The sequence below is a fragment of the Haplochromis burtoni genome, unplaced genomic scaffold (genome assembly GCF_018398535.1).
Source record: "Haplochromis burtoni strain Fernald_Lab_line unplaced genomic scaffold, NCSU_Asbu1 Contig_59, whole genome shotgun sequence".
In the NCBI taxonomy this organism is placed as follows: Eukaryota; Metazoa; Chordata; class Actinopteri; order Cichliformes; family Cichlidae; genus Haplochromis; species Haplochromis burtoni.
This window is the reverse complement of record NW_024582420.1, coordinates 2,280,816-2,303,710: the sequence shown is the minus strand read 5'-3', so window position 1 is coordinate 2,303,710 and position 22,895 is coordinate 2,280,816. Positions and strand designations below refer to the sequence as shown.

Here is a 22,895-nt window from a genome sequence, read left to right as displayed (position 1 = left end):
GAAATGTTACAATTAACCCCATAGTCTGGGTTAGTTGTAACATATCCTGGGGTGAAATGTAACACAATGAAATAAGGGTACTAACAAAACATTAACATGTAATCTTTGTTTATTCAACACATGAATGCACTTAGAGCCATTTATGTAGCTGTGTGTGTGTGTGACAGAATGCAGAAATCTAGCTTTTGAACATATTCCAACCCCCCAAAAAAGACAAATTATGGAATTTTCTGCAACTGAATATTTCATTAATTTTGGTTGGTCTTCCTTGAGTTTGGCCTCATTGGCTCAGTGGGCATTATAACCTACAACTCTTGCACCAATTTTGAACATAACAATGAAGCTGAAAAAATGTAGTTGTTCACCAGCATCGCAATTCCATTACTTTTTATCATGGCTTACCTTGGTGTGGTTTGCAAAGTGCTTCAGAAAGATGAGGAAATCTGTTTCTTGCACCCATCCTGATTTATTTCCACTACCAGTACTTCCTACTGGTCCATCTCTGACACAGTGGTCTGCATAATGTATGTGTGGGAACACAAACAGTGGAGGAATTGTGTTGCCAATGGCATTAACCGCATATACAAAAGCGACCAGTGAACCTCTCTCTGCTGATGTCGTTGCCCCAACTTGTTTAATATAAGTTAAAGTAATAGTGTGGTAAGTTGTAACATCTGCATTATTGTTACAACTAACCCAGACTGTTGCTGTTACAACTGACCCAGACTCCTATAGCCATGAACTAGCTAACATTACAGCCAACGGCTAAAACATTAGCACTAAAGACCTACACAGAATATATCCCCATAGACATACAAATAACACAATTTAAGTTTGATGAGTTTAACTGCAAAGCAGATAATGCTATTAGAAATTGAAATAAAGTAGAAAAACTTACTTTTTGGCATACAAATTACTTTTTTTCATGTTAAATTGTCTGTGTTTGACAAAATGTGCTGATTTTTCACATGTGATAGCAGAACTGAATTGGGCATGCACAGGATGAGTCACATCATTTGACACTTAGCCCTGATTGGAGAAATTGGAAGTGTTACAACTGACCCACGTTACAACTATCCCCGGTCTCCCCTACTCTATTTGCACTTTTTATTTTAAGGTATTTGTACTAATAAAAGACTTTCTGAAGGTCTTTGAAGTTTTTCTTTGAACACTGGATGGTCCTTTACCATTTTTCAGATGGTTTATCTATGAAATGCAGTGTAGGCTCTCTCATGTTTGGGGGCTGCATTTCAAACAGTGGAATTAATATCAAAACTGATGGAATTATGAATGGGATCTGTTGCATCTTCAAAAAATAAAAAATACAATAACTGAGACTTACAATGAAGTATCGTTGCACTGGTTTACTGAACCTTTCTTTCAGGGCATGTACAGAACATGAGTATCCATTTTCTACTGCCTCCTACAGGACACACTCTTCTTCCACTTCCTTACACATTAATGTAACACAGAACTAATACTGCCTCTCCTGGCATTACCATTGTAACGACACACTCATTCTGTTTCTTTCAGAAGAATAACAGGAACTTAGGATGTAGGTATCTATGAATAATAACTATTATGCATACTCATATATTTATATAACCTACTAATTTCTTGCGATACCACAGGATCGTACCAAACAAAAGGCAGCCAACATCAAAAGAAGAGCTTTGAGAGTCCTATATACTACTTCGAGAAACTGCAAGAAAGCTTGCCTAAGAAAGTTCATTGTTGTAGAATAAAGGTGGTCATAATAAATATTCACTTTCCATTTTGTTAGAACTTTGTTTTTGCCTTTTATACTGCATCTTAATGTATGTTTAAATGTGTGCTTCAATAAATCACTGCGCATATTTCCCATCTTCCTAGCAAAATATTTAAAAAATGAGGGGTCGCTGAAGTGTTTGCACAGTTCTGTATCTTTAAGACTGGGATGTCAAGCGCCTTCACAAACGGTGTTTTTATAATCTGCAACATATTCTGACAAATGAATGAAAAATGTTCGTGTATTGTATTAAATAAACAAAAACTATATTTAGAACTGATTAACAAAAAAAAGCCCGGAGCAACTAAATTTAAATGAACTAAGTTGAAAACAAAAATGAAAAACTGAAAAGGGGCAAATAATTAGAAAATTTAAATTAAAATCGTTATACTTTGAAGAAAAAAAAAATCCAACTGTGTGTTTTAAATAAATAAATTAGTCATTAGTTTCATCCACCCCCAGCGTGAATTTTCCGTCTCATTTTCGTTCCGTGCGGTGCCGTAGATCACAAACCAAAAGACCCGCCCACCTGCTCTGCTGTCATATCGCCACGTACGATTCAGTGCAACGCAACATGCTAGTGTGTTTGACAGACCGCCCAACTGACCAATCAGGTTGACCACCACACGAGCTACTCTGTCCAGCGGGCTGGTGGAAGCTGCTGACACCTCTCCAGCTGAGAGGAAGCGACGGGTGGAAGGTAGAGTAGATGAGGTCCTGTGTTCATAATAAAGTGAGTATACTGGCAACATATCTGTCTATGGGGCTCTTTAGTAAAGCTTTAAATCCACGCTGAGCGTGGGGGAAATGCTGTATAAGCTCTTCTGCTCAGGCTCACGGTGTAACGTTACATGAGTGTCTCATTTGTCCATGCTTGGCACCGAAGCGCTAAATCTGTCAGTGACGGTGCTAAAGGCTAACACCAACAGCTTCCTCTGGTTATTATTATTAGCCAATAATTTGCAGTGTGTGGAGACTAGATGGGCTGCTCGAGGAAGATCAAAAATGAGGAAGCTGGGTACACGATGATGCTTACGCACTTAGAAACTCAAGAATGTATATTTCCAGATATTGTAAAATCTAAAACACGTCACCTCAGCCGGCACTATAGTGATTGTTCTCGTTTGTAGATGTGGGGGAGCCGGGCCTTTCTCGCCGGCTGGCTGCTGTTGCTGCTTGTCCAGCTGTTGTGTTTGGAGGCTGTGCCCATCAGCATCGACAAGACGAAAGTCAAAGAACCAGAGAAAAAGCCTGAAGAGCCTCCAGCCAGTGTGGTAAGGAAGAAGACATAATATTTACACTGCACGCTGAAAATTCACCACAAACCATAATACATGTCGTATCAAATAACGACCCTTTTTCAGCAGTGGTGCAGAGAGATAATTGTGTTTATTTGGCTTTCATTATCTATTCGTTTTAACAGTATTTAAGGCAGGCATAAAACTCACAATTTTGGTCATTATTTTTAGGATAAGACGATTTTTTTATTATAAAAATATTTGTTTCCTTTTTTTAACTTAAAACAATGTGTATAGAGATGAGTGGCTTCAATCTTTGTGGGATTGGATTACATAATTTCACAGAATAAACGATTTATTACTGTTTATTTATTAGCTATTTCATAGGTGGTACACTGCAGTAAGTACGCCCCTGCTAAGTTTATTGGAAAAATGGCCTCTTTCTCTTATTCAAAACTTTAAAACTTGTGATCTCACAAACCAATTAATTTCTCAGTACAATAGTTTCAGATGCTATAGATTGTTTAGTGCCCAAATACTGTTATCTGTGTACTCATTTGTGCCTCTGGAAGGGGTAAATACTGTCATACAGAGGTTAAACAAGTACAATATAGTTTCAGTGTTGATTGCACGGGAATGCTCTTTCTTAGATATTAAGTATATGATCTTTACAGAAAGCGGTAACCCAGTTTGTATTTGTCATGTGGTGGTGTTTTCTGTACTTGCTCAGACACTTTTGGTTGGATTTTTCTTTAATTTGTCACCCATATACAGATAGAGATGCTGTACTGTATATATAAATATAGATATATATCAGAAATGTTTAAAATAGGATTTGATTACCCAATGTAACATGTTATTGGCGTTTTTACATTTTATTTACTGTACTTTTAGGACACTGGACTCCACTATGACCGCTACCTCAGAGAAGTCATTGATTTTCTAGAGAAGGATCAGCATTTCAGGGAAAAGCTCCACAATACAGACATGGAAGACATTAAGGTACCCCGCTTTCTGTTGGTTTGGTCTTACTGCAATGGCACAACATTTCAACCAGCTCCTTATATAAGACAATAGTCACTATAATATACTCGTTTCGTGTACATGCACAGCTTCCTGCAAAGTTTAACCCAGTGTAAGCAAAAGTACAATATGCTTTGCTGTAAAAGTGTAGTGTACGTTCCAGAATTGTTTTAATCGCTTAATTTGCTACAATTTATTTATGTTGCAGCAAGGTAAGCTGGCCAAAGAGCTAGACTTTGTCAGCCATCATGTCAGAACAAAACTAGATGAGTTAAAAAGGCAGGAGGTAAACCGACTCCGGACCCTGATTAAGGCCAAGCAGGACCTTGAAGGAGGAAATGGTAAGTTGTGCAAAACAAAAATAATTTCATTTTGAATTCTGTTTAAAGTATCAGGCTCTAAATCAACTTTAAGTTGATTATTTTAGAGGTAAATAAAAGAAAGTTCTATTTTATGTATTCATATGTTTTAATATGTGTAATATATTTGAATTTCTCCCTGGACAGACATAGCAGTGGACCATCAAGCGCTGCTGAAACAGTTTGAATACTTGAACCACATGAACCCGCACACGTTTGAAGTGGAAGATCTGGATCGGCTGATCAGATCGGTAAATGTTGTTGCTCGATGCTACTTCGTACTTAATGAAAAGTATAGCATCTTGAAACTATTTGTGCCTTTGCACAGTGGAGTCCTGCAGTAGAGAGAAAGAGAAAACAGGAACCTATGCAGCTGCTTAATTCGTACACCAAAATTGGCCCGTAGGTGGTGAAAGCTTCACAGTTGGTGAATGACTATAATTACCAGCAACTAGAAAGGAAAGGGTAGTACTGAGTACTGAGGTGTAGAGGACAGATGTATTATTTTTATTTGACCTTCTTTTCATTATTGTTTTTAAAAACAGCAATGCGTTTAGTCTTGTATCTGTGTCTCAGATGATGTTAAGACAAAAAGGCTTTTCACAATGGTTTCCAGAAGTGCGCTGATGTATAGAAACGTGCAGGCATAGACCTGAAAAATCCCGTTTACTACTACTGTGAGGGTCTGACAGTCTGGAAGTAGTCTGATGTTCTGAATAGTATCTCTTCTTTTGACTTCAACTGTGTCTAAGTGACATTTCCAGCTGATGCATTATTGTTTGCTGGGTATAGCCTTGTGTGGTTATTACTGTTGAACAATTTCTGTTTTCTATTTGTCATCAGGCCACTAAAGATCTGGAGAACTATGACAAAGAGAGACACGAGGAGTTCAAGAGGTACGAAATGATGAAAGAGCACGACAGACGAGAACACCTGAAAACACTGGATGATGACGAGAGGAAGAAAGAGGAGGAACACTATGAGGAGATGAAGAAGAAGCACGCCGACCACCCTAAAGTCAACCACCCGGTAAGTGACAAAGGTGCACAGAGAAAAATAAATGATATATTTTGTTGGGATTTTTTTTTTTTTTTTGTCCAGATTGTAATATTCATTTTACCTCAATCTGGAAATCAAATGTGTTTTTACTTCAATGATGCAGGGAAGTCAGAATCAGCTGAAGGAGGTCTGGGAGGAAGCTGATGGCTTAGATCCTGAAGATTTTGATCCTAAGACATTCTTCAACCTGCATGGTAAGACCTGTACTATCATTTACTAACATACATAATTTGCTCTGTAAAACATACAGTACTAGAACACGTCACATTCGCCTTCTTTTCTCTTTTTCAATAATACAGATACAAATGGAGATGGCTTCTTTGATGAACAGGAGTTGGAGGCATTGTTCACCAAAGAGGTAAAGCTGTGGCTTCTGCAAATGTGTAAATATTTCAGAGTAGGTCTTTGTACTGACTGTGGGCCTCTGTGATTTCAGCTGGAAAAGATTTATGACCCCACCAACGAGGAGGACGACATGGTGGAGATGGAGGAAGAGAGGCTACGTATGAGAGAACATGTTATGAATGAGGTACAACAAGCTGCACTCAGCAACCTGTTTTCCTGAAACTATGCAGGTGAAAAAGCCGATCCTGGATTAGCTGGGCCAAAATTGTTCTGTGTGTGAAATATACATAGGGTAATATTTAGCATCATTAATTCTAATGTAGTAATATTCACAATCGCAGTCCTCTACTACCTTTAATGCAGCTCATCAGTTTGTTAAAAGGTTGGAAGCACAAAAACTTTATGCGTATGGACAGTTAGTCTCCATAATTCAAAGCCTGTGACTAAAGTCACATGACTGACTTTAGTGACTACAGAAACAAAATAGAAAAGACACCTAAAGCTCATTCTCGGTCTCAGCTGGGTTTGCATCTTGTGTTAAACAGGCGCCACTGTGTTTTATCTGCTTTAGTCCTTTCAGTGAATAAGAAAATATACAACTAGTGTTCAAAGCCTTTCTGCTCTTGTCTGTGTCACAGGTGGATTCAAATAAAGACAGGCTGGTCTCTCTGGATGAGTTCCTTGTTGCTACTAAGAAGAAAGAATTCTTGGAGCCAGATAGCTGGGAGGTGAGAAACATTAGATGACACTTTATCATGATAACAGCTTTTAGGAGTTATTTAATTCAGAAACATTTGGTTAAACGAAGCAGGACTGTAAAAAATGGCTTCCTACCTGCTCTGTGTTCTTCAGACCTTGGAGCAGAACCAGGCTTATACCGATGACGAGATGAGGGAGTTTGAGGAGCATCTTGCTCAGCAAGAACAAGATCTCAACCAGAAGGCTTTTGACCTTCAGAAACAGAGAGATGAGCTGGAAAGACAACAGGAGCAGCTTAATGCACAGAAAATGGAGCTACAACAGGTAAGGAATGGTACACTACTAATGGAAAAATGGTTGCTTCTGTAGATTTACAGTCAGTGCATCAATCTGCCCACATCCTAACCTTCACATTTTACCAATTGATTCAGCTGTGCTTATATTGTATTTTAAGCAATCAAATTGTCTGTCCACATGTAGTAAATGAATTCTAATGTACTAAAACTCTACAGGCAGTTGAGCATATGGAACGGCTCAAGTCACAGAAAGTAGACCCTCCTCCAGAGGTTCTCGGTGAGTGTTGATTTTGTTTTTCTCCTACTTTTATTTTGATAGTGGTTTGATTTTAAAGGTCTAACCTCTGAGAATATAAAATTGTTCTCTTTGTTACAATTGAAGGGAACGCCGTCCCAGAAATCCCTGCAGTTGACAGCCAACTGCATGAGGCCCAACAACAAGGACATGACCCTGCACCCCAAGGACATGACCCTGTACCCGAAGGCCATGACCCTGCACTCCAAGAACATCACCCTTTACCCGAAGGACATCACCCTGCACCCCAAGGTCATGACTCTGCACCCCAAGCTCCTCAGGATATACCACAGGAACACCATGGACAAGAAAATCAAAACCAGGCCCAGCAAGGTCTCCCTCAAACACATGATAATATACCACCTGGTCATCAAGAAGTTGTGCAAAGCCAGAATCAGCTGCCATAATAATGTGCACAAAACTTTACAATCAGACTTTTTCAGCACCTGCACTCGTAAGTGCTGAGGAGCAGTCCCATCAGAGTATAAGGACCTCTTTAACCACCCTGACCAGCATTAGTGGTTTGAAGTGCATTTGAGAAGAACAACCACTCAAAGGGAATCCGTTACCCCAGATTTCAGTCTTGGTGACAGTAATCCCTTCATTACATAATTAAATCAATGAAATGACCTACATGGGTTTGGATCCTGATATGTGCATACATAGATTTTACCACAGTTGTGTTTGCTTACATTGAGGGTGTTTTTTTAATAGAATCATATAAATAATATTTTGTGAGCTTTCAGACCGGTTGTTTGTTTCCTCTCAAAATGACTTGCTGCTTGCTAACCATCCTGACCCAAGAGCCTTCTGGATATGTACAGTGCAGCTGTTTAAGAAGATAAGGTGTAAAAATATTCATTTCAATTACAGCCTTTGAGATTTAGATTTTTTTAAATTACTATCAATATACTCCAAAAAAACCTGCAAAATAAAAGACATGCATGAATCATGATGGACCTTATGAAAACATACTTCAAGAGTTAACTGCAAGATGTTTGTTTTATTTAATTATGACACTAAATTGGCAAAAAAAAAAAAAAAAAAAAAATCTACGGTAGCAAATGCAACAAGCTTACATCATTTTCACACCATCCCCAGACATCGCACTAAAAAAACTAAGGAATTGATACAAGCAGTCGCTTTGTTGTGTAATGATCTACAAGGTGCTGTCAGATCTGCAGCTATCACTGTGACCTGACATTTACAATCCTTTAACCTTCAACACCTTATGAAGCCAGGTCGCTGTCTTTTTTTCAAATGCTCCCTTCTTAATGGTCAGTTTGCTTCCCCTCAAACTACCAGTTTACTATTTTCCTACTGTAACACATTTTTTTCTTTGTGTACAGTTAATTTACTGTACTGAACAGTAAAAGCTCTTAAATAGTGCTTTTGTTAAACAGTATAATGAACTCATGGTCCATACACATGTATTGCTACGTGATTCTGATGAAACAGTTTTGATATTGTTTATTTAAGGTTTACTTTTACCTAACCATCTAGTATTTTGCTGAAACAGTCTGTCAAAGTAAGGCAATGAAAACCTTGAATTTTGTTTGTGTTCATTTTGAGGTATTTATGACTTTTACATGAAAGACAACATATTAGCATATTTGGCAAAATGCTGGTTTGGTGTTACATGCTGTGTTAACCTGTATGCTTTTGTTTAATGTAAATTTGCTTCTTCAATTCGGGGAGAATAATGAGATATTTGGGAGTTGCTGCCGCTTCTCACTGAAGACCTAAATTTTCAGTTGGTGAGATCTCTGCTTTTTGGTTTTACCTTACACAAAATTTAAGAAAACGTCTTTATTTGCTTTGTCAGTCGTTTCCCGTGTGCCATGCATTATATTTTGCACAAAATGTAAAGCTGGTGTTTGATTTCTTGCTGCTGGATCCATGGGTCATTTGACAAAATTGCACACCTCAGTTAAAATAAAGTGGTTCAGGTTGTCAAACAGATTTCACTGCTAATGTTTGAGCGACGCCTTTCCTGTGGGACATTTCCCTCCAGTAAAACCATGAACAGATGCAATGTAATAAAAAGGATGGGCTGTTTCTATAGCTGTTATTGTCATAGCTGAAGGCTGCTCTGAAGTAGACTGAATTCTACATTGGATTGTATTAAGTTAAACTACTCACATGCAAGACCACACAGAATGAAAATGTCAGAAAACAAACAGCTTCAGCAACAGAAGGTAATAGGGCACAACTTTATTGAAACAGTCTCAATCAATAACAGTGTACAAAGAGGTGACGATGCAGGCAGGGACACAGGAGTTAAAAAAAACAAACAAAAAAAACAAACAAACAAGAAAATTAAACGTTTTGATGAAAATTATAAAGGGAGTAACAAGTGGCTTACAGCACTCATGGAATCAAATAGACAGTGACGGGGTATTTTTTGCATTTATTTTGTACAAAAAATAAATTAATGAAATCTTTCAAGTTTACAGGAATATCTTTTTGTTGTTTTTCCATCACACGTACTTGCTGATAATCCTACATGTAGTTAATTTCAGCATTTTTGTGACAAAACATCAAAAAGATCTAGACAGACCGAAGCAGGCTGACTGATAAGTAGGCCAGGAGTTAAAAAAATAAGATTACCGATGAGAAACAAAACATTGTTTATAAAAGTGAGCTGGGGCAAACACATTCAAAAAATCCTGAATGTTCAACGTGGCGTAATTCGACGGTCCCCGGGATCCTTTAGGATCGCATTGCCTGCGCATTACCTCGGGACAAACCACGAGGTCCTTGGGCTGCTCCACGTTTGTAGCCTTGCTGATATCCCTCCTTAAAGAGATAGTAAGGCTTCATAAGCGCATGTTTTATATTTATAGTTACGCTTGGTTATAAAAAGACTGATGTAAACTCAATGCAATGACTTAAATTAATGCATTAACTCTTACCCGCTGATAGGTACTGCTGGAATAGTCCCGAGATGTGTTGAACGGAGTTTGACCGTATCCACTGCTGGGAGCGTTTGAGAACGGTGGACGGTAGCCTTCATATCCACCTGATGACAGAAAGACATTAGTTCAACAGGTGATGCATATTTACTCCTAATCAAAATAAATCACAATATAATTATTGTAAATCTGTGAAACAACATTGGATGCTTTTACCTCTAAATCCATTCGAGGAGCCCCGATATCCATTCATAACGCCACGAGCGTTCCTGGGTCCACCTCTTGGCACAGCTCTGCTGCTGTAGAAGGACTGACCAGACTGCCCAAACCCTGCACCTACAGAGGGATCTTCATGTCCTGGCGTTGAGGACATAATCTGGTCCTGGGGCTGGAATGCATTAACAACTGGACAGAAGAGACACAAAACGACATCAAAATATATGTCACGTACTGCTGGATAAGTTCTAGTACATTTTTAATTTTAGACAAGGTATTAGTGGGTTTAGTTAATTGGGAATTCTAAATTGCACATAGGTGTGGATGCAAATGCCAGTGGTTGTCTGTCTCTCTGTGTTAGTCCTGTATCAGACTGATGACCTGTCCAGGGTCTACCCTGCCTCTCACCCTATGGTGGCTGGGATAGGCTCCCTGATAAGGATGGGCAGACGAGGATGGAAGGATTTTTTACTTTTAAAATGCAAAATCACCTTCTGAATTCTGAGAAGGCTCGTGATTTTTACTTATGGCATCCTCACTGACTCATATTTCAACTTTGTTGCAACAGAAAATATTTCTTTTGTGACAAAGTGAAGCTTGGGAGCCTCTTGATATCCTAATACAACTTTTACCACTGTGTTCATGCTCTAGGGTTTCCGTACAAAACAAGATGCACACCTGTCTGTAATCTTTCTTGTGGGATGTCAGGCTGGTCGACCACATTTTCTGGCTGGCTGCTAAAGCCCTGTCCATAGCCACCAGGGAACTGGCTAGGCTGCTTCAAGGGGTCTGCTTGGCCATCGGTAGTTGGAGGTACAGGTGCATTCATGTTAAATACCTGAAAAGAGAAACAAATTTTTTTCCTCCCCCATTCCTGTCCATATCAATATAACAAAATAAAATAACCACAATACCCGACGATGGCCTGGGGTCAAAGATCTGCGTAGTTTGGGAAGTCTTAAATTGTTGCTCCTTGCACCAATAACTGACCAGTTTTCACTGTGACTAATAAAACATGCCAACCAATCTCTAATACTGACCTATGACTTGTGCAAGTATGAAAGCTGACGGTTTCCTACAGAATGCATCAAGTCCAAACACGCTCACTGTGACACCGTTTAAATGGACCCAATAGAAAGCGTACCGCTTGCACTGACTGGAAAGGTGCTGCGTTGACATTGATGCCTCCAGTGAGGGTGGGTTTGGAGACAGGAGGGAAGGCAGAGGACAGAGAACATGGGGCAGGAGACGGTGCAGATGACAGAGACATTGAGGCCTGGGCAAGTAAAAGAGGAGGGAATTTGGAAGGCAAGGAAACAACGAATATGGAGAAGTCAGTGCAAGAGACGAGATGATTTTCTTTTGGCTTAAAAAGTTCCCTTTTCTGTTATTATAATATTCAAATGAATCAAATATCTCCCCATCGCACGCAGTAGACAACAAAAAAAAGATGTGTCAGAGAGCATCACATTCAATCCATGGAGAAGACCTTTCGAAATCTCTCTTCATAATACAAAAACAATCTGAACTCCAATTATTCATGAGCTGCACCACTTAGCCAGAAGAGCAGTCTCACCACCCATATCCTGCAGTGGCTCCTCCCTACTTACTTGTGAGGATTCTTGTGGTCCAGACACTGCAGCTGTCTGAGGAAGTCTGGACTCTGAGTGGACTATTCAGAAAGACATAAAATAAATAAATAAGACAAACTCCTAAAAAAAAGACATGCTGTTAAATTATGCACTTTCAATTATAGCCACATCAGAAAGCAGCGACCAAACAACTTAATAGGCATGCACTAATTACTAAATGAACCTCTGGCCTAACAGCAAAGAGATCATTTGTGCCCAGGAAACAAAGAAATCCTATTTTTAAAATAAATTAATTTTATATTTATTTATTTATTTTTTTAAAGTCTATTGGCCAGTATGAGCAATACTAATGTTTGCTAATAAATCAGTGCATCCATATTCAGTAGAACCTGTGAGTAAATGTCACTCACGTAGAGGACCGCCCATCTGTTGCAGGTCAACAGCTTGCACAGGCTTCATTGGCTGCGCAGACACAATGGCTGGATCCAGCGCCTGGCCATCAAACTCCAACATGGAGTCCTACGACAACCAAACAAGAGTAAATGTAAACAGATGAGATTTGCAATCAGTCCAATAAGCAAGCGAGCACGTCTGTTTCATACCCATAATCCTTCACTCCACATTAGGAAAATACCTCAACTACAAACAACCTTGACTAAAAGGATCTTAGTACCAACTCCCATGTAAGCACATCTTCCTAAAACCTGGGCTAATCATGATCTCATTTAAATTGTACGTCTTTTGAATTTTTGTCCCAAATGGGGAATGGGTTTTTTCCCTGTTTCGATATTTTACTCTTTTTTTTATTTTTTTTTTAAAGTTCACATTCATATATCAGAAATTACGTTCTTGTCTCATGACCTCTAGCACGACTTCATAGATTGTTGTAAATTGCCTGGACATGCAGTCCTCACCTTTGGCCAACCTTTTTGCAAGTTCATCCTACTTGCCATTGCTTATTTGAGACACACACCACACACTGTGAGCCATAGGATACTACAATATACAGCATTTTGGGCCATCTAACCTGCATGAAGTTGTATGTCCCTTGCATCTGGGCCATGAGGTCTTGCACTGCCTGCTTTCTAACCACGGGATCAGTATCAGGAGTGGGAGAAACTTGGTTCACAGTAATGGTTTGTTCTGGAGCCAGCTGAGCAGGGGGCTGATGCTGGAGTGAATTCACCATCTATTCAGCACAGACACATGACAGGCACATTAGAATCAAACTCACGGCATTGGAAAGTAGGTTTCAAGGCACCGAGGACTGATGATTCAGTAATTGAGCATACCTGGGCCTCCACACTCCACTCCTCGACTTGGTCTTTGTCTGTACTGCTGTATGTAGTTTCTGGAATGAACTGTCTGTTTACAAACTGCAACAGAAGACAGTACACTAAAATGTGATACAACAATTTAAGGAAAGAGTTGATCTGTGTGGGCTCTTGTGCAGCATAAATACAAATCTCACCTCTATAGTTTCCACTTTAACGGGCTCTGTATTTTTTTCACTAGCGAATCCTATATTAAATGAAAAATATACATGAGGATGGCTTTCTTTCTGGGTCACACACACACACACACACCATTTGCTAATTGTTAGCTACCAGGTTCCGATGGCTGCTCCACAGCTTTAGACTCAGCCACCACAGTCTGTTCCTCTTGCTCTTCTTCCTCCTCGCATGTCCCATTTTGATGAGTTTGCGCTCTGTCAAAGTAACCACTCTGCAGCACTTTGTCCAGGGTTTCCTTCAGTGACTTGTCTGGAATAAGAGAACACCGAAGCTGTTCAGACTTTCCTATTATCACAAACCACAATGGACGATTAAGGTCTGCCTCCGTTTTCTTACACAGTCAGTACAATCTGCAAGAGAAGTCCTGCAACAGCTGGTATGAGCCAATCTCAGAATTAACCGAGTGAATCAAATGTTGTGTGAAGGGATGAAACACCAGATACAATAAACTGGGGCCGATCAGATGTCTTGAACAATCTAACTACTAACAATGAGTGCAAGTGAGTTTCCGCCTGTGTGGATAGGTGCACACACCAAGCATTTTCTTTAAGATATTTTTTTTTTTTTTTCTTACTGCACTTAAGATGAAGGCATGAAATAAATATCAACTAGCCACATGTTAAGCCTCTCCATTTTAAGGCATTTTCCACAAGTGCTTTAAATATAGTTTAAAAATAGTTTCTTTAAAAAAAAAAAAAAAAAATGTATGTGTATGGGTGATGAACGATATTAAGACATGAAAATACTTACACGTGGTCCCTGCTACAGCCTTGTCTCGACCCTCAAGCAGTTCCCACAGGTGTAGTGATGCTTCTTCATATTGGTGAGTCAACCTGCAAATCACAAAATAAATGCAATTAATTGCACAGAGTAGTAGTATATAGTTTTTGTAGAGCAGGATTTAAAACAAAAAATAAAAAAAAACACATTTAAGCACTGATAACTCTAAATGTAACTTCTGTACCAGTGACAGCACACAGGTACGCGCGTACCTTACATCGTAGTTCCTCTCAGGTCCTACCAATTTGTAAAACTCATCGAGGGATGAGAGTTCAGCATCAGTGAGCAAAGGCGCACCAGAGGCATCGGGGTGTTTAAGGTCCTGTCTGACACCGTCTTCTCCCAGCTGGTCGAGTAAATACTGAAGCTCCAAAACACTCTTCAATCGTCTTTGTTCAGTCTCTTCTCGCTGCAGCTGTTCCCGTCTTGCAGATTTCTTGACTGCCTTTTGAATCTGAACACATCCAGGCACAATTTCATGCATTTAGCTTCACAAGATAACACACACACACACACACCCATTACATTCACTCTGTACATCACTGCACTTTGAAAAAAATCAAAAAGGTCAATGAGCATGGTCAAAACAATTATTCGCTTCCCTGTTCACTCCATCTGGCACTTTAAGCTTTTGTGAGCCATTTGGGAGTATTTCATCAATTACACCAGGTGTTGCCAACTGATTGTTTTATGGCAATAAAGAATGTGCGTTACAAAAAAATTACTAGGGCAGAGAATGAATAAGGATTTGCAGATGCCACTAAAGATCACAACAAGTGTCTAAAAGCTTTGCAATTAAGTATTTTAATTATACAGTGGGATGCAAAAGTTTGGGCAACCTTGTTAATAGTCATTATTTTCCTGTATAAATCGTTGGTTGTTAAAAAAAAAAAAAAAAAAAAAGAAAAAAGTCAGTTAAATATACCATATAGGAGACACACACAGTGATATTTGAGCAGTGAAATGAAGTTTATTGGATGTACAGAAAGTAAATGGCCTGTATTTGTATAGCGCTTTACTTTGTCCCCAAGGACCACAAAGCGCTTTACACATTCAGTCATCCACACATTCACACACTGGTGATGGCAAGCTACATTGTAGCCACAGCCACCCTGGGGCGAGGCTGCCGGACACTGGCGCCACCGGGCCCTCTGACCACCACCAGTAAGCAACAGGTGAAGTGTCTTGCCCAAGGACACAACGACCGAGACTGTCGGAGCCAGGGCTCGAACCGGCAACCTTCTGATTACAAGACGAACTGCCAACTCTTGAGCCACGATCGCAAGTGTGCAATAATTGTTTAAACAAAATCAGGCAGGTGCATAACTTTGGACACTGTTGTCATTTTATTGATTCCAAAACCTTTAGAACTAATTATTGGAACTCAAACTGGCTTGATAAGCTCAGTGAAACCTGACCCCACATACACAGGTGAATCCAATAATGAGAAAGAGTATTTAAGGGGGTCAATTGTAAGTTTGCCTCCTCTTTTAATTTTCTCTGAAGAGTAGCAGCTTGGGGATCTCAAAACAACTCTCAAATGACCTGAAGACAAAGATTGTTCACCACCATGGTTCAGGGGAAGGATACAGAAAGCTGTCTCAGAGATGTAAGAAAATGGACGACCACAGGCTCAGTTCAAGTTAAGGCTCAAAGTGGCAGACCAAGAAAAATCTCGGATAGACAGATGCGACGAATGGTGAGAACAGTCATAGTCAACCCACAGACCAGCACCAAAGACCTACAACATCATCTTGCAGCAGATGGAGTCACTGTTCATCATTCTACCATTCAGCGCACTTTACACAAGGAGATGCTGTATGCGAGAGTGATGCAGAGGAAGCCTTTTCTTCACCCACAACACAAACAGAGCTGCTTGAGGTTTGCTAAAGCACATTTGGACAAGCCAGCTTCATTTTGGAATAAGGTGCTGTGGACTGATGAAACTAAAATGTAGTTATTTGGGCATAACAAGAGGCGTTATGCATGGAGGAAAAAGAACACAGCATTCCAAGGAAAACACCTGTTAGCTACAGCTATAGTCCATGCTCGGAAGCCATCAAACCTGAATGAACTAGAGATGTTTTGTAAAGAGGAATGGTCTAAAATACCTTCAACCACAATCCAGACTCTTATTGGAACCCACTGGAAGCGTTTAGAGGCTGTAATTTCTGCAAAAGGTGGCTCTACTAAATATTGATTTCATTTCTTTTTTTGTGGTGCCCAAATTTATGCACCTGCCTGATTTTGTTTAAACAATTATTGCACACTTTCTGTAAATCCAATAAACTTCATTTCACTTCTCAAATATCACTGTGTGTGTCTCCTATATGATATATTTAACTGACATTCTTTAATGTAACAACCAACGATTTATACAGGAAAATAATGACTATTAACAAGGTTGCCCAAACTTTTGCATCCCACTGGATCTATAAAAAAATAATTGATGCATACTGATTTTTGGTATGCGTGTTTAAGACTTCATCAGCAAGTTAAAAGCACACCTATAGCTCAGGACTCACCTCCTGACCCAATGCGAGAAAGCTCTTTTGCAATTCTCGAGCAAACTCTAAGTTGTTGTTGATCTCTTGATACTTCGCCAAGGCCTCCTTCATGCACAACACGGAAAGAAAATCAGATGTTTTTAACAAGAAATGATTTAAAGCAGGAGGTAGTAACAACTAAACATGCAATACTTTCATAACACTTGAATGTGAAACATAACTTCATATAAGTTTGTTACATACACAAAGCTGTTTGCAAATAAGCTGGGACACAGTAAAAGCTAAATAAAAATAGAGTGACTTGAAAATAATTTAAAGCCCATGTTTAAATAGTGCACAGAAAACATTTCAAATGTTGAATCATTTGAAATGCAAATGTTTAATGTTAAAAATATCATTGCTTTTAATTGTGAAATATTTAGTGCTACCAAGCATAACTCTGACCTTCAGTGTTCTCTGGGATATAAAAAAAACAAAACAATCAATGTCTAAAGTCACCAGTCAAAAAAGAAAATACTTCAGAAGTTTGGCAACTGGGTTTGCAGATCATTTTTCCCCTCTAAGTTAAACTTAAAGACTTTTATAATGGCTCTTTCATTCCATCAGAGCACTTGAACAAATACTGTGATAATGGGCATTATTAAGAGAGTGAGTGAAAAAAATCAAGACTGTTGAGATATATATTAGGGGTGCAACGATACACAAAATTCACGGTTCGGTTCGATACTTTGGTGTCACAGTTCGATATTTTCTCGATACAAAAAAAAAAAAAAAGTTCATGCCTTTTTAATTTGTCATTTATTAAAACTATAAATATATATTTTAACTCAAAAGTAGTTTTTAAATTTAATGTTGCGGAAAAAAAAACCAAAAAAAAAAAAAACCACTATCTGGTCGAGAAATCACTCATCTTTGGAAAATAGTTTATTACAGAGAAATGTCTCTTTCCAAAATAAAAGCTATACTATACGCTTCTTCTGGGCTATATTCTCAGCAGCATATTAAACATATCAGGTCCCCATAAGGAGAATCATGTGCTAACGGCTGTCTAAATGACTCGGGTAAAGTTTGTAGCATGCGTGCTTGTTTTTGTCTGCTTCCACTTGTCTTTGCACTACGATGATGTCGGCGTAAATGTGCAGTCATATTTGTTGTGTTCCCACTAGTGCTGTCAGCGTTAAATGACATTAACGCCATAACGCGGCAAATCTCCCTTAACGAGTTACCGCGGATCGCCCCATGCGTGGGGCTGGACGGCGTCAACACAATAACGAGCTAACTGCGCTAACGCACTAGTTCCCACCACTGTAATTGAGCATTGCGTGGCACATCCGACATACTGTTTTACTTTTGTCCATCAGGGTCATGCTTCCACATGACAACCAAAATAGTTCCAAACGCCAGATCTGAATGAGGGTGGGGGAGGTTCAATTTCAGGTAGAGTTGAGGCAGTAGCCATGTTGCAACGAGCTTAGCTTCTGTCTTGCTAGCTTGCGCTGCGCTCAGTGGATCTGCGCTTGGCAGTGCAGCCTAGGCGGAATAGTTGAACGCAGATCCACTGAGCACTCAACACAGACAGCATCGTCAGAAGAAAAGTTTTGTATTGTTCAATACATATGCGTACCAAACCGAAAGCACTGTATCAACGATTCAACACCGATACATGTATTGTTGCACCCCTAATATAAATACAGGGTTAGAGTGACTGGAAATCCTTGCATTTGACAGAATTTACATTTGATCCTGCAACAAAACAAAGCTGTGTCCAAATGAGAAGCAGTTTTGTTTTCTTACCAGCTGATCCTGATTTAGTCTCTCGCCCTTATTCTTCCTTGCCTGGTAGTCATCCAGTTTGGACTGCAAGAAGGTTATTGAAAAACAAGAAATTTGACATTAAAGTTGAATTCAAATAAAAAGAGTAAACGTATTAAAAAAATGTCATCATTAGGTTTATTACCACTGTGGATTTATATTTTAGGCAGTTTGATGACATTTCTCACACAATCTTAACAAATTATGAGCAAGACAGAGGAAAATCTGGATATCATAATTAGTGCTACTGTCTATTAAGTGGATTCATTGGGGAAGGGGAAACCTGTTATAAAACCAGTTGAAATTTAAAGTACCTACTCCAACATTTTTCTGATTTTCAAAACACATCCCAACACCTGCATTCTCCCAAATCAGTAGGTTTGATAATTATATATTACTGTATGTCATTATATATTGACAAAAGCATACATTTTCCAGCATCCACAACAACAGACAAAACAGATAAAAGCTTTACACCCTATTTGAGGTTAATCCAAAGCGAAGTTTACTCTAAGATGATAACTATAGATACCTTTTTCTTTTCCATATTGCGGACCTTCTTGTCAATCACACCAATAATCTGCTTCATGGCCTCAGAATGACTTCCATTTCCCAGGTCTGGAATGGCAGACTGGACAGCACTGTTGCCAGCTGTTGCTGAAGGCATCTTTGGGAGGGAAACATGTAAATATTACAATTAAAATTTGGACCTGAATAAAACAAACAAGTAATCCTAACTTAAGATGTTAGCAGAAGAAGACAAACTATTTCAAAGCCCAAGAACTAGATCGTACACTTATGTCTTCAACCAGGTTACAAAATGCTGTTAAGGTCATGCTCTGCAGTCTCAGACTTTCAACCTGCAGTTACTGTATCTGACACCAAGCAGAAACAAGGTTTCCTAGAACAGAGCTCACAACTGGATATTTACTATGCATGCACATACAGACTTGTATAAACAACTTATATTATACTTTGATTATAAATTTTTGTTTTATGATATTTGTTGCATCCATCCACGGCAATTCTAAAAGATTTTTAAAGGGTTGTGTATCTTGAGATGCTTGTGCACATTTCAACATAACTGTCTGCACTGTGATACTGTAGGGATGTTCTGTATTTTGAGGATTACACAAATGATTACAGACACATTGCCCTTTTCCAATTTTGTCCAAGTCTAGCAATAAACAGTAATTAAGCTGAGCACCACCCGATTCAACTGATACCTGTGGACGAAATGGACCCACAGTTGTTGCTTAAATGTACCTTTCATTGTCAACTGTGTATTAAATAAAAGCCTAAAAACGATCTCTCTCTCTAGATAGAGAGATAGAAGTGGTACCGTATGAACTGTTATTTGTACTGTATTGCCCGGTAATCTCTAATATAAACTGAGCTCATGCCGAGTTCAGCTGGTAAGATATTCACTTTATGTAACGCCAGCAGTTTCACGTTTTGAACTTTGAGGACCCTGCTTCAGCGACCCTCCAAGCTCCACATTAGGACACCAAACCCTGACTCAAGCCCAAATACCCGGGCCGGTGAAAGTGATACTTACCGATGTGATCCCTTATTAAGGTTTGAGAGCTAATTAAATCGCTACGTCGAGATACAACCTCCTCTTGGTCGATAAGTTGTTGGCTGGTAACAGCAATTATTGGGGTGAGCGTTGAAAAAAAAAATCAGAACACCACATCCAATATAACAGAGGAAGTTAAAACAACATAAAAATGTCGGGCCTCCTATTCAAAGTTAAAGTCTTTTAGCGTCTGTGGAGAAAGAGGCTAGCCTTACTGACAGATGCTAACAACACAAAAATCCGCATCATAACGTAAGCCTCGAAACTCTTATCTGCGGCGTAGTTGCCAAAATAAACTTTCACTGGTGCGAGCTCGACGTTAGCTAGCCATGCCAAATCAGTTTAATAAACATAGTGCGCTCGTCCTAATCTCCGCGTCCCATTGTTAGCCGAGCGTGTTCGGTAACGATGTGCTGCTAAAGCCCCGAGTTCAACGGTTGTCACTCAAAACCAAAGGTTAAATCCATATGAAACAGCCATTACAGACCCCCAGGACAAGCCATCGTTTCGGGACGTTTAACGTTAACTGCGAAAAACAAAGAGAACCTCGGGACGCCGAGACAACTCGTTTTCGCGCAGCCGTCTCGAATCCAGATGATAAAGACGGTTTATTAAAAAGACCTAAAATGACAGTGACCTCGTGAAAGCCATACCTTTAAGACTCTTTGTCTTCAAAGAGATCTCGTTGGTCTCGTTTTACTTTAGCTGTGTGGCGTTAACTGCGGTTCGATATCTTTCACTTCAAGCGGTGTTTTTCTAGAAGGATGCTCCGACTTACACCGGCCAATGGCTGCTTAGCTGCTGCAGAGCTAACGGTAGCAGCTAAAAGGACCCCACTGCTAACCTCGACGCTGCCTTCTTCTTCTTGGTTTTTATTGGTGGTTGAGAAACAACGAGTTGGTGCATTACCGCCTCCAACTGATAAGGAGTAGGTACCGGAATGTCACTAAGTATTAGATCCTATCATACAAATTCATTTGTCTAAGATCATTAAATATTGCCTCATAACTTTTACTTGTCGTGGTATTTCTAAATAGATCAATTCAATCCTGTTTCAGTTCGATTGTGTTTAGGTTTTGAATCAGTTGTCTTCTTTCTTTCTCATACTTCTGACAGTGTAATATAACATGCTCTAATGTCTCATCACAGTACTCTCATTTAATTGGCAATGTTTCCCTTAAAATGTATAGTGTGCATTTTAGCCCAGTGTGCCCAAATCTGAGACATGAAATGACTGTTTCCTCTCTCCTCCTGCTTCCTGACAAATATATTTCTGTACCACATGTGAGTTTAACATTTTCTTGCATTTGTCTTTAATTTTCTAAATATGTATGGCCCATGTAACCCTCTCAAATCAAACCCCAAGAAATTTGAATTATTTCCTCTTTCTAGTTCTTGGTTCTATAACTTTCGTTTAATGTCCTTACCAATTCTTTTTCATGTAAAAACAAAACAAAACATTGTCTTGGTCTTATCCACTGAAAATTTTAATCCCCACTTATGTGTCCATTCTCCAACTTTAAAAATTGCTTCCTACACCTTTCTAGTAATAAACTCTACATAACGTCTTCTCTTCCACATGGTGCCGTCATCTGCAAAAGGAGAAAATGCCATTCGACTGTCTTTATTATGAAACATCATCAATTAAAATAATAAGGGACTCACTATAGTCCCCCGTGGTGTTCCATTTTCTACTATATACTTCTCATAATAATCATTCCCTATCCTTACTTGTATTTGCCTTCTGGAGAGGCAGACAGACAGACAGGGGTCTTATGAGTCCCACTGTTCAGTCTTTTCTTTCTCTTTGCTTTTCTTTCATTTAATTGCATATTCTTATTGAGAATTATGGAAATTTGAAGATAAAATCACTGTAAACACACCTTTGATTCCACTTGAAATTCATCTTAAAACTGTTTCCTTTTTACTTCTTAACCATTTCTTTGCATTCATCTCAAAGCTAAATATAGCATGCATATTTTAATTTATTTTTTATTCACGTTTTTAAAATTAATATTTATTTAAACAGTGTTGGGGGACATCCGACTCAGTCTCTTATCTTTTTGTCAGTGTCATTATCTCCAAGCCATCACAGGAGGTTTCACTACATCCTTTAAACTTTTCCTTTCACTCTTGCTGGTATCCATCTGTCCCAAATCACCACTGACCCTCGTCTGTCGTTACTTTAGACAACTGACCTCAGGTATTTAAACTCACCTTCACTACCTCTACTCTTTGCAGCTTCCCTGTTAAACCTTTCTCCCTCTCATTCACAGACATGTATTCTGTCTTGCTTATCCTGACATTTATACTGACTCACCTGCCCCCTACTCTCACTACAGATCACAGTGTCAACTGTGAATATCAAAGGGCAAAGACACTCCTGCCTGACCTCATCCATCCATCATCCCTGCAAAAAAAAAAAAAAAAAAGGATTTAGAGACAATCACTTCTGTGTGTGTAATTTTCTCTTCTTTATTGTACGTCAGCAGAAGCAGCCAATGCTGTCTTGACCAACTGGATGAACTTGAAAAAAGTAGTGCGATTTTCTGTGTGCCTTGTAATTTCAATCAGCTTAAATAGTATTAGTAATAGTAGTAGTATTAGTAGCAGTATGCATATCCCACTTTTAAGACACGTCTCAAACAATGGCTGGTGGCAAACCATGTCAAATGGAGCAGGACATTAATGATCAGAGTGAAATGAGCCCGCCTGGTAATAGCAAAGACTGAACAGAAGATGGCGCTTGTGTCTCAGACACCTAGAAAAAGCTCACGCTTGAAACAACATGAAAAACCATCTCTAAATGTACAACTCTTTGTCTTTTTCACTCTGCGGGGTGTAGTGATAACTGTTGAAATGAAGAACATAAATTCAAAAGTGAAGCAGCTCATAGAA

At 39.1% G+C, this 22,895-nt stretch overlaps 2 protein-coding genes across 5 annotated transcripts; one reads left to right on the top strand and one right to left on the bottom strand.

Moving 5' to 3' along the window:
* The first annotated feature begins 2,371 nt into the window (after positions 1-2,371).
* On the top strand, positions 2,372-8,140 carry nucb2a (nucleobindin 2a). 2 transcript variants are annotated; one of them, XM_005931436.2, is made up of 13 exons: positions 2,372-2,501; positions 2,899-3,042; positions 3,901-4,008; positions 4,238-4,370; positions 4,536-4,639; positions 5,232-5,417; positions 5,551-5,641; positions 5,747-5,805; positions 5,884-5,976; positions 6,431-6,520; positions 6,645-6,815; positions 7,004-7,064; positions 7,170-8,140. In XM_005931436.2, the coding sequence occupies exons 1-13, from the start codon at positions 2,478-2,480 to the stop codon at positions 7,487-7,489; spliced, it is 1,584 nt and encodes a 527-aa protein (XP_005931498.1). In that variant the 5' UTR covers positions 2,372-2,477; the 3' UTR covers positions 7,490-8,140. The 2 variants fall into 2 exon arrangements, with proteins under 2 accessions (XP_005931498.1, XP_005931497.1); XM_005931435.2 differs by having other exon boundaries at positions 7,167-8,140.
* Positions 8,141-9,281: 1,141 nt separating this feature from the next.
* Positions 9,282-20,865, bottom strand: LOC102311179 (caprin-1). Of its 3 annotated transcripts, none has more exons than XM_005931437.3 (17): positions 20,651-20,865; positions 18,951-19,085; positions 18,401-18,463; positions 16,625-16,711; positions 14,312-14,553; positions 14,070-14,152; positions 13,413-13,568; positions 13,277-13,326; positions 13,098-13,181; positions 12,833-12,994; positions 12,216-12,324; positions 11,824-11,885; positions 11,358-11,489; positions 10,892-11,051; positions 10,214-10,402; positions 9,998-10,104; positions 9,282-9,881 (listed from the first exon to the last, which is right to left on the bottom strand). In XM_005931437.3, the coding sequence occupies exons 2-17, from the start codon at positions 19,083-19,085 to the stop codon at positions 9,795-9,797; spliced, it is 1,908 nt and encodes a 635-aa protein (XP_005931499.1). In that variant the 5' UTR covers positions 20,651-20,865; the 3' UTR covers positions 9,282-9,794. The 3 variants fall into 3 exon arrangements, with proteins under 3 accessions (XP_005931499.1, XP_005931500.1, XP_005931501.1); XM_005931438.3 differs by lacking the exon at positions 20,651-20,865 and adding an exon at positions 19,977-20,642; XM_005931439.3 differs by lacking the exon at positions 11,358-11,489 and having other exon boundaries at positions 20,651-20,863.
* Positions 20,866-22,895: the final 2,030 nt, after the last annotated feature.

Bases quoted from the DNA above. Each gene is read 5' to 3' on its own strand.
- nucb2a (XM_005931435.2), top strand. From the start codon at position 2,478: ATGAGGTCCTGTGTTCATAATAAA. The intron at 5,977-6,430 runs GTACAACAAGCT...TCTGTGTCACAG, and splicing joins GAGAACATGTTATGAATGAG to GTGGATTCAAATAAAGACAG. The intron at 6,521-6,644 runs GTGAGAAACATT...TGTGTTCTTCAG, and splicing joins TGGAGCCAGATAGCTGGGAG to ACCTTGGAGCAGAACCAGGC.
- LOC102311179 (XM_005931437.3), bottom strand. From the start codon at position 19,085: ATGCCTTCAGCAACAGCTGGCAACAGTGCTGTCCAGTCTGCCATTCCA. The intron at 14,554-16,624 runs GTGAGTCCTGAG...GGATGTGTTCAG, and splicing joins TTCTCGCATTGGGTCAGGAG to ATTCAAAAGGCAGTCAAGAA. The intron at 13,327-13,412 runs GTAGCTAACAAT...CATTTAATATAG, and splicing joins GGAGCAGCCATCGGAACCTG to GATTCGCTAGTGAAAAAAAT.